This window comes from Diabrotica undecimpunctata, chromosome 1, assembly GCF_040954645.1.
Source record: "Diabrotica undecimpunctata isolate CICGRU chromosome 1, icDiaUnde3, whole genome shotgun sequence".
Classification (NCBI taxonomy): Eukaryota; Metazoa; Arthropoda; class Insecta; order Coleoptera; family Chrysomelidae; genus Diabrotica; species Diabrotica undecimpunctata.
In genome coordinates, this window is record NC_092803.1 from 185358659 (window position 1) to 185370838 (window position 12180).

General features: G+C 30.6%; 1 protein-coding gene across 1 annotated transcript; it reads right to left on the minus strand.

Moving 5' to 3' along the window:
• Positions 1-600: 600 nt before the first annotated feature.
• Positions 601-5422, minus strand: LOC140432700 (uncharacterized). Its single transcript, XM_072520764.1, has 2 exons — positions 5214-5422; positions 601-5102 (listed from the first exon to the last, which is right to left on the minus strand). Exons 1-2 carry the CDS (start codon positions 5292-5294, stop codon positions 4923-4925), a joined length of 261 nt encoding a protein of 86 aa, XP_072376865.1. The 5' UTR covers positions 5295-5422; the 3' UTR covers positions 601-4922.
• Positions 5423-12180: the final 6758 nt, after the last annotated feature.

Sequence of the window (12180 nt, forward strand, 5' to 3'; positions counted from 1 at the left end):
TATATAAATTACAGTAATTATGCCAATATTACATGTCTGTGGTTTTATAAATGAATAAAATGTTTAAGCAGACAAGCTAAGACCCACAAATTGGTAACATAGTCTATTAAACTGTAATGAATTAATAAATAAACAAATAAATAAACATTACTTACATGCCGGTACTCTATTAATTGATGGTTGAAAAAACATGGTTCAAACTATCTTGTATTGTTGATTGGAGAAATTACAATAGTTGACCTGAATTCTCCAATCAACAATACAAGATAGTTTGAACCATGTTTTTTCAACCATCAATTAATAGAGTACCGGCATGTAAGTAATGTTTATTTATTTGTTTATTTATTAATTCATTACAGTTTATTGATGTTTATTTACAGACATGTAATATTGGCATAATTACTGTAATTTATATAATTTATATCACCTACCTATGTTTTATCTTTATTAGACAACACCCTAATATGGGATTATTATTTTCAGCATTTTAACTTTGTATCGTGACCTGAAGATACTTTGCATATTATAGAAAGCGAAACCGGTCGTCCGATTAGTTAAATTAAATTGATTGTGAGTAAGTCTAACTTATTATTTCTTTTACCTTTTGAAATGGACTCACACAAGCAACACATTCATGATTATAAAAATGTTCCTTTTGTATATATAATTTAATATTATATATATTATATAAAGATATATATACATCTAATATTATACATATAATAAAATATTTATTAATATTATTATTTATGTGATATGTTTTGTATTATTTATTAAATATTCATAATTATATAAGTGTTTTGTATTTCAAAATAATAATGTCAATAAATCACTGTATGATCCAGAACTGTCAATTTTGAAATAAATTTGTGTCATGTCCTCGGTAGTCAGTATCCCCGCCTTTCACGCGGGAGACCGGGGTTCGATTCCCAGTCGGGGAGGACTTTTTTATTAATATTATTACATTATTGTCATTTTTAAATACTTATGGATATTACATTTTAATTTGTATTGTATTATTATATGGAATTATGTTGCACTGTATTGTAGTGTATTTTTTTATGTATATTATTGTCATTTTTAAATACTTATGAATATTGCAGTTTAATTTGTATTGTATTATTATATTAATAACAAAATAAACAATGAATTTTACTGCAGAGTATGTTTAAAAAAAATTTTGCATTCAACTGCTTTCATACATATATGAAAATAAAAATATACATTTTCATCAAAATATTGATTCAATCCTTCATTGTTAGTAAGTTGTTATTAATTCTGTTTCTCTTTCTGCTATGTCTTACCTATAGTATTACATATGTAATGATTGTGCAGATTGACTCCCAAATATATTTGTAACAGCGAATGCGTGTATAGAAGTGTAACTTCCACCGGCAGTCCCACTGGACTGCCACACCCGTTTTTTTTTTTAATGATTCTATTCCGATGTACACTCAAGTAGTAGTTGAACGTTCCAAATAGGCATATAGCTGCGGCAGGTATGGTCTCAACATCAACATCCATTTTTTTAATGCTCGCGTAGATATTGCATCTTCCATGAATTAACAAAGACTGAATGATTTACAGATGTGTCCAGATGTGTGGTCAGCTTGTGATTATACATCTGCAAATGCGTCCTCAGACGCGTCTGCCAATATGTAGTGGAGGCATAAGACAAAGCTAAGTGATACGCCGACTCTGCCATCAAGAAGGAACCGTGGTTATTTTACTTCTACTTTGTCAAGCGAAGATGCAATTAATTGTTGTTTTTTGCTTATATCTTTAATTCTCATTATAAATTATACTAAGTGATACCTGGTAATACTGAATTGATTACAATTAATTTCTAGGAATGTTTGTTTTAGTTAGGACAAAAAAATAAATTTTTCAAGCATATCCATGAAGTGTTTTTTGTGAAAACATTGATGCTTTCGCAACTATCAACACAATGATTTTTTAAAGGTAAGGACCATCTATAGTAGATTATGGTCAGAGTCAATTGAATCCATCATTTCAAAAAGGGCCCAAGTCCATTAATTAAAACTTCCATTCTTTTTCATTAAAAACAGGTTAAGTCCAGATCGTGTGCCATTTTCAAGCAGACTTAAATTTTTGTTTGCTTTTTCTGTTGGCTTGTAGAAAATGAAGATGTGCCCTTTTCACAAAAAAACATAACATTCAACAACACTTCAATACATAAAATGGCACCAAAAAGTGATATTTAAGTGTAATATAGGCCCCTTTCAAAAAAACAACTTCAATTGGACCGCGTTATGTAATAACGGATTAAGCGCCAAAAATTTAAAAACGAGATAATAGTGCCATCTAGCAGATAAGGTGTAAATCTATGTATAAAAATATGTTTTTTGTAAAAAAGTACAAAATAAAGCGGTTTTTTAAGAACTTGTATTAAGCGACATTGGTTATTTTATTAGAAAAAATCTCACATTACGATTTGTAATATCGAATTAAAAGCCAAGTTGATTTTACAGAAATTAAAACTCTTACAACAAAAATTGGAATATCAAATCAAGCGCCAATATTAGTACATAATCCATTGTCAAAAACAAAAATCCTTATCTTCTAAGTGTAACAACGATTCAAGAGCCACAAATAGTCGGTTAATTCTTTATTACAAAACACAACATATTTATTGTCTAGCTTTCAAGAGATCGAATTACGCGACATCGTTTGTCGAATAATTCGTTATTTTAAAACAAAGTTCAAGCACTTAATGGATCATTGGGCATTGTGCATCAGTCGTCAACCAACTAGCGATAATAGTGTTGTCATTTTTTGCCAGGTTACACGTCCATAATAAAATTAAATTAGATTTATTTTATTATTCTATCAAAATTATTAATCTAAGCCTAATGAATAAAAGTTCTAGAAGTTACAAACTGATGTGTACAGCTATAGAAAATGGTGCAGTTTCTTTTTCCTTAGAAAAAAATGAAAATTTATTACCAGAGCCGAAAGTACGTATTATATAATAACATTTATACAGTGAGTCCATTTAATATATCTTCTTCTTTAAGTGCCGTCTCCTAATCGGAGGTTGAATATCATCATCACTATCTTTACTCTATCTACTGCTGCTTTGAAGAGTTCTATAGAACTAGGTACATTTGAACCAGTCCCTTAAATTCTTCAACCAGGACACTATTCTTCTTCCTATGCTCCTTCCTCCTCTTATCTTTCCCTGTGTCTTGGCAGTTCACATCGTTGTCCCCTTATTAACAAATAAGGGAACAGCGAAACAAATTAATAGTTTAAATGGTAAAAAAAGAAGACTTCAAAGGAGTTTGTGATATTTTAAAACATATTGTAAATAAAAAGAAAAATATAAATGGGAATTCCATTAACTGACTTCAAACTAAAGAAATACTTCTCATGGAAGAAAATCCGTTTAAAATATATTTCAGCAAAAACCACGGCGGAAATTTGCAAGAAGTAGAAATAAGTAAAAGAAGCAAAAGAAATGCAACCAGGACTACAGAATTTTTATATTCCTCCAAACTGCAAATTTTGTGGCCTAATGGGAAACCTGTCTCTATTCCAAAGGTTAATGACATAATGTTGTTAATGGAGCTTATTCCATTGGATGCCAAACAATTCTACGAAAATATCGTAGGGAATGAAGGCATTCAAGATGCTATTGACAGCTTTAATGGATCATTAGACTTTGATATTGAAGACCTATCATAGTATTTTCTGTAAAAGATATAACTTTTTATATGTATACTGCTAAGAATTTAATAAAACATTATAACACGTATTTTTCATTTTGAAACATCAGATTAAGCGCCAAATATGTCTTTTAATCCGATATTTCGATCTTAAATCATACATATCTTAAAAAATCATTAACGAATTAAGCGACATTTGATCGAATAACTTTTAAAATATAAATTATTTTTAAAAAATTTAAAAAACATGTTAGTGTTTTTTATATTTGCAAAACTCTATCAAAATATAAAACTTGTCAATACTATAATTTAGAAATAGCACGAAGAACAAATTTAAAATCTTTAAACCCATTTTTCTCAAAACTATATTTTGGCACTTAATCTGCTATTACATAACGTGGCCCAATTATAAGAAAAAACATTTCTTTCGGCCCTGATCTACACCCATTGCCAATTATACAGGTTAAACTAGAAGATCTAAACACCCTTTTTGTTAAAGTTAAAATAAAAATAACTACAAATTTAAAAAATTGCTAATTTACTTTTAATGCATCCTTGATTGTAATAAAATTTTAAAATTTGTACTGACAGATGTTTCAATATGTCAAAAGTTGATTATTTCTTATAAAAACCGCACACATCTAACTAAAAAAATAGAAAACCACAAAATCCCTACTTTGTCTAAAATGCCATATGTACCTATAGATATTTAGGTGATAACAGTTATTGCCCTAAAATATGAAAATACTGTATTAAAATACACAAAAGATAATATTTTGTATTATTATTGTATATATTAAAAGATTAATAAGAAAAATAATTTTATGGGTATTCAGATTTCATGACAGATTCTGTTTTTGGAATAAACCTTTCCTATGTTATTATAATAGTCAAACACTAAAATTCATTTTTCAACATCCATTTCAAAAATTGGTTCATTTGTTTGAGTATGAATAAATATCATAAACTCAAAACTTACAGCAACTACAGTATTGCCATTTTATACTCCATACTTACTGGCTCTGGAAAAGTATATACAGAGATGCCTGACAGAAAAATTCAAGTCATGTTTGAAGATATCAGTAAAAACTATTTGTTAAACAAATCAAAACAATCTATATTGTGTTAGAGAACACTCTTTAACTCAATATTTATCTAAATATCTAGCTAGCCAGCAAATGCTACAGGAAAAAATTAAAGACTCATAAATACCCCCACATTATTGGTAGAAGTTTAGGTAGATATATAATCTGATGTCAACTGATTGTACTTTCCTTCATCTTTGGCATTTTTATCCAACGGTTGCAAGCCGGGCACTGGGGATTCTTTACGTGTTACAGGAAAGCAACACCACAGTATGAATGCCACAAATGCTACTAAGGTACCCACAAGAAGAATTACATCTTCCACTGACTAAAAATAACCCATAATTAGATGATAGAAATAGAGTAAATAAAAATAAATATATATCGGTATATTCCCAAATTAATTAAATTATGTATTACAGGTTTTAAAATTGCATACCGATTCTCCTAATAACACACTATTGAATAAATACAAAAAGTCTTCAAATGGACTGATCATTACAAATGTAGCTGGCTCCATCAGGTTGACTTTTTTTATTTACATCTTTACAATTGTTTTAAGGGATATTAAAGATACAAACTTATTTTGTTGTTATTATTTATTGATATCCGGAAAAATTGTTGAATTATCAGCTGGTTTTGTTTTGGTTAAGCTGTCAGTTGTCACTTACTTCAACATCTCCTGTCATGTGCACGTCTTGCAGAGTCGGCTTTAAAGTTTTTTTTAAATTATACAAAGAAATCGAACTAATAATTTTTCGCTAAAATTAAATGTAGGTATTTGTTATTTATCCATTCAGTGCCAAATATGAGTTATCTCGTAGTTAAAAATCTGTACCAAGGCACCAACTACGAGATAATTCGTACCGTATACCTAACTGAAATGTAGATACGATTTTACTCGTAAATTTTACATACAAATAGATGGTGGCTGGCTTGTAAGACAAGAACGAAAAATTTGCACTAATATTGGGATTATTGGGACAGATTATTTATTAATAAAAAAATGCAAATTTTGAATGAAAATAAAATACAGAAAATACGTTTTTTATATATTGTGGAAATTCTTAGAATACTCTTCGACTCACAGTTTTTCTTCAGATGCTACGCATTAATATCGACCATCGTCGTTTTTTGTTTCTTGTGCCAACTCTGCATGGCTTTACTGGCCTTTCTTTTTTCCCTGTTGGTGGTAAAGCTGCTAAATAAGGAAATGTTCCACATTTTTTCTCTTTTTTTGCTTGTTGTCTCCAAGCAACCCTCTATGAACTTTTCTCTAAATTGCAGGTAAGTAAGTTCACCTCTTTTCAATTTTTGAACTACATCTTTAGGTTTATACTATCTGATGTTTCTTATATTCATAAGTTTTCTTTTCAGACAGCCTAACCGTTCATGTGTCCTACATAGGCCTAATCTAAATAGTCTTCCATTAGGTATTAGGTTAGGTTAGGCTCGAGTTGATAATATTCAAATATATTGAGCCTTATTCTAGTCAATCCTGTGCAGTTGCACAGAACGTTTTCTACCGTCTCGTCTTCAGTCTGGCAAAATATGCAATTAGCACTTTTTGCCAGTCCGATTTTATTATCCTAATATAAAATATTATGTAGAGTTAAAAATCCAGCAAGTAAACATACCACAGATACTAATCGATATTATTTCCACCATAGAAATTTTAAATATAATTAAAACAAGAAAATTGGAATATCTCGGGCATATTACACGTGGAGAGAAATACACCTTGCTCCAACTGATTATGCAGGGAAAGATCCACGGAAAGAGAAGAATAGGGAGGCGTAGAATGTCATGGCTGCGCAACTTGAGAGAGTGGTGCGGATGTACATTAAATGAACTTTTCAGAGCAGCCGTCTCAAAAGTCCGAATAGCTATGATGATTGCCGACCTCCGCCGTGGAGATGGCACTTGAAGAAGAAGATTACTTCCACTAAAAACTATCTATGAAAATCACTTCCACTAAATCACATACATCAAACCATTTTCGTTAAAAACCACCTCCACGAAAAATCATTTCCACTACAATCTGCTTTAAAAACAGCTTCAACTAAATACAATTTCCAGTAAACTACTTTCCCTTTCCCTTCAGTAGGTATAGGACCCCGCTGTCCAGACTTTGTCAGATGCGCCAATGTCGGTAAGCATTGGATCTGCATTCCGACCGCCTTAAATCTTATTTAATTACCACTAAACCTCTTATACTAAAAACTATCGCACTAAAAATTACTCAAATTTAACCCAACTCAACCTAGGTCAAAAAATCACGAAAAATTAATTTTCAAATTTGAATTTTGCGCAAATTGTATGCACAATAAGCCAATTGGCTGCAGCACGACCGGTTACAATAACAAACGGCTTTCGAAAATAAAATCAAACCACCTGTAAGTGCTCATTCCGTACCAATGTCTGGAAGGAGTTCTCCACTCCTAAGGAGAACATAACTACCCCGTTAGGTCTGTAAAAGCAGAGATCTTAATGTGATCAGTGAGGTAGTAAAGACCTCTAACGAGAACCCATCCGTCATTATTCTTAATAACATAAAAAACTTTTCCGTGGCAGTCCGAAATGTTGGACTTAGAGTTAACAACATGACTCGCTCCGTCAAAAGCCACAAGAAACAAGTAAGGTCTCGTTGTTGGGTTTTAGAGCAGATTACCATGCAGAAAGCCGATAGGGTCTCTACCGGCGAGCTTACCGCGAAACCTATGGGTTTTCTGGGATTTTAAGATTTTTCCATACATTTTACTTAGTGTATTGCTCGCTGCGATTCGTCGATAGTTTCCAAATTTATTTGTCTTCTTTTTTAAATATACTTGAGAGATAGCTTTTTCTCATTCTGATGATATTTCCCTTTTCTCGAGACATGGTTAAAACAGTATTGTCAGCTGTTCGTAAAAATTGTTACTTCCATGTTTTAATAGTCCCTCGATCTTTTGAGCCAAGACCTCGTTCTTCGTTCTTCAAGAATTTACACTGTTTTTCACTTCTTCTTCAGATATTCTTATTGGCGATCTTTCTGATCATATGTTTTATGTGTTTTTCTCTCTAAACTGTGTTCACCGCTCCGTTAATAGATCTTTTTAAATAATCTTCTCACGTCTAAAATGAAGTTGTGGATAAAATATCTTTTGGTGTTGTCGTGCGGATATCTTTCTATTTCCAGTTTTTAGTATTTCTATTTTCTCCTGTAGTAGTTGTTTATATTCGTTTAGGCAAAGAAATTTAAAATACTTAAAATATTATCATCTGTAGTTGAACAGTGATATGATAGCCTCTATGCTGGTGTTGTATTACTTTTTTGACTTTGGTAAAATACCGAGACGAGCGTCACGAAACTAGCACCACGGGAAGAAGGCGTCACGGGTAGCGTCACAGCGGTTCTTCACATCGATTCACTAGTCTCGATCAATTCGTTTCTAGTCATCATATATTTTTCTAAGTAGGTTTAATTTAAAAACTGCATGAAAAACAACTAACAAAATCTAGACATTAAATGGGAACTAAAACATTAAAAAAATATCTATCGATGTAAGATTCGATTCATAACGATTGTCAAAAAAGCACTTAGAAGCACTAAAAGCACTTAGAAGCACTTAGAACTAGGAAGCAAACAAATTTAAAATACTGATAGCTATAAATATCTCGGTGTAAATATTACAAACAATGGTCGGAATACAAAAGAAATAGCTACTAGAATTGGTCAAGGAAATTCAGCAATACGTCAACTGAATAGTATACTTTGGAATAACCACATCACCCGAAACACAAAAATTAGGATATACAAAAGTATCATAGAAAGCATTGCTACATATGGTTCAGAGCTTTGGGTAATAAATAAAAATGACGCATCCAAAATAAAAGCAATGGAAATGAATTATTGGAGAAGATGTTGCCAACTCACTAGACGAGATAGAGTAAGGAATACTGAAATCAGAGAGCGTATGGGCATAGACATTGACGTCCTGGAAACTATAAAATGCAAAAGGCTGAAATTGGTATGGCCATGTAGAAAGAATGAATGATCAAAGATGGCCAAAGAGAATGTTACAGTGGAACCCCACCAACCGCAGGAAAAAGGGAAGACCAAGAAGATCGTGGAGACGAGAAGTAAAAGGTGCAAAGGAAGATATTGGTCTACAAGTAGATGACTGGATCGATCGCAAGCGTTGGAAGCTAGGTTGCGAGAAACGGCAGCAGCTGTAATAAACTCGTTATATATATATGATTGTCAAAATTTAAATGTCAAAAATGTCATTAAAGTAATAACGATATTGAATCATCTGTTTAAATTTTTACGACACTTCTCAATTTAATAGTATATTAAAGTATAAGTGGATATTGAGGTCTTTAAAACACGCACGATTTTTCGATCGCAATTTTCGTTGTATATTGCTTAAAAGAAGAATAAGAAGAATGTTTCAAACATTATTAGGAGTGCCACTAATGGAAGTACAACCCCATTGGCATGCCCCGGAAACTTATATGACCTTAGAACATTCCCCCATCTCTTTGATCCCAGTCAATAAATAAAGAGAAATGACAGCCTATCTCTCTCACGAACACTTTAACCAATCATTCATTTTAACACAATCTCGTGGTGTCACAAATAAAATAATCAAACGAAACTTAATTCCGCAATGTATATTGTGTCAAAAGTAATGACAGATCTTCCGTTGGTTTACAGCTTTTAACTGTATCCTATCTTTATCTTTAACTTTTTTTTGGCGTAGACTAGTTATCAATCAGCCAGTTACAACATGACTAATACCTTAAACATAAAAATGTTATGACCGTAAAGTCCATAAAATATCAATAACGAAGAGCTGAATAATATGCTTTAAGAACTAAAATTAAAATAAGACACAAGTTAAATATAGTATCTTTTAAACATCATCAGTGTGTTCAAAAAACGGTACAAATAATATAATTCAAAACACTTTTTTTGTAATATCTCCTTTTTATCTATATTTACATACAAACAAGATGATGAGGTTCTCAGAGTTCCACAGCAAACTCTTCAGCAGCCATCTACTAAATATGACGGCTGCTTTGCTACTATATCTATTTTGTTTAAAATCTGTGAATTAACAGAGCCGTACACGATACATCCATAATCCAATATGGACCTGATATAGGCACGATAGAATAGTGAGCCGGTATCAACGCCAGCTCCCCACCAAGTCTTAGTAACAATTTTTTTAAAATTTAAACCCTTTATATATCGGTCTAACATGCAATTAATATGCATTTTCCATGTCAATGTATCTTTAACTTCCGTTGGCATTTATTCTTAGTAATTTTAATTTAAGTTGGTTACTTAGTGTTTAAAGTTTAGTTTTAGTTATTCTAGGAAATAATTTTTGTGTTGTGCTAGTAAAGAAACTAAACATGGTAAATTATTGTTTTGTACCGTTATGTTATGTACTGTAACATTAATAATCAGAAATTAGCCATTAGAAATGTCATTTCCAGTAATAAATGGTGTGAATTATTTTTAAAAGATCGTTTAAATAGCTCCCTGTAGAAGCGTCAATTTTAAAAATTTTCAGGAAGCAAACAATAATAGTATTTAACATTTGTTTCTGAAAATATCAATGTAATAAATATTATGTAATTAGTTTATAACTGTTTTATCTTAAAAAACAAATAAATACACGCATATCTAGAAAAAATTGTGCTTTTTTTACTTATCCTTTTATTTTTTAATAATATATGTGAGATTATTTCATCCAAAAATAATAAGATATTTTCAATTTCCCAGTAAATTTTAATTAGTAACGAAATGGCCTGTAAGGGGCGCTAAAGGATGAAATTATTACTTGTCAATTTGAATTTCCCGCCAAATAATGATTAGTAATGACCCCACTCGCAAGAGGTGCTAATGAACGAAATTTATACATTGAGTTACCTATCTATATCTATATACTACATTATTTATCTATGCCCATTGACTTCCGAGAATGTCGGTAGTATTAATTTGAACAGCATTTCCTCTGATTTAAAAAATAGAAATATAAAAAATACTTCAAACAGTACCAAGTGCCCCTTTCACATTCATTTAAAAGATTCAGATTTCCAAATATTTAAATAAAGCTTTTGAAATATTTGTTAGTAATATTTTATTCATATTTTATTTATTTAACGTTACAAGTTATGTATGCGCGTTTTTGAAAGTTCGATTTAAACGCGCTACGGCATACTTTAAATAAGTAAAATAGGGTACCAATAAAAAAAATTACGTATAAATATAATTAATATTTTTAAACATCTTATTTAGTTTATATAATAATTAAATATACTACCAAATGATATTTATTTGATATTTGACAGGTCTGTCAAAAGTAAACAACGTATGCTTTGTTATAAATTATCAAATGATGTCAGGAGCAAACATTAATTTATTGAAATAATATATAATTAAAAAATAAATAAATAATAAAGTTACTTTTAATTTTAAAAACATTATTTAAATTATTATAATATATAGTATAAAGAATATATACTTTTATTATTAAATCATTAAAGAACATTTAGGTTTTGTGATTGGCAATAAAAGTGATAATAAAATAATTAGTTTTGATATAATGTATATTTTGTTCTGTGTATAAAACGTATTGAAGTTTTATTGATACGTCAAAATGTGTACTGACTTACGATTATGTGAAAAAAGAAAACCATCACGCATCCTGTTTTTTCTTTTTTTGTGCAAGGATTTTCTTGTCTTAACACGGAAATATCGTATTTTGATAGAGACAATAAAACAGTTTATAGTTATCCGTCTATTGATGGAATGATGTCTTTTCTTGTATGGGTTGTTGCTTTTACGTGAGTAACGTGACTGTCAAACATGCTCTCTTTTCGAACTATTTGAAGTATTAAATTCACATATTGTATTAAATTAACACTTATTCACTTCTTCGACTTTTAAACGTGTACAATTTTATACTTCACATATATGATGTTATTTTTGATACTTCATATGATGGTGATTTATACTTAAATTTTTATTTTTTTACATGTTCAAGCCTAAATTAAAGGCTAAAACATTAGTAAATATTCGAAATCTCTATTTATATATCTATCATATAAATGTAAAATTCCTATCTTTTTTTAGACAAATTAAATAATTCATAATAATTTTCAAAAGCCATCCCTGTATATGATTCAAGTACCGGTTTGACCACACGTTCACCCTATAGGTTCGTCTAATCATTAAAGAGAGATAACAACATGCAATTACACTATGGCAGATAAGGATAGTCAGCGATCCTCTGAGGTTTTGTGAAGTCTTAAAGCTACTCAGCTACCTCGGCGTATAATAACCAAGGCCACAGAATCGTTATTCTAAATCCATCCTTATCCTCCCACTCTTTTTATGACGTGTTCTGTCT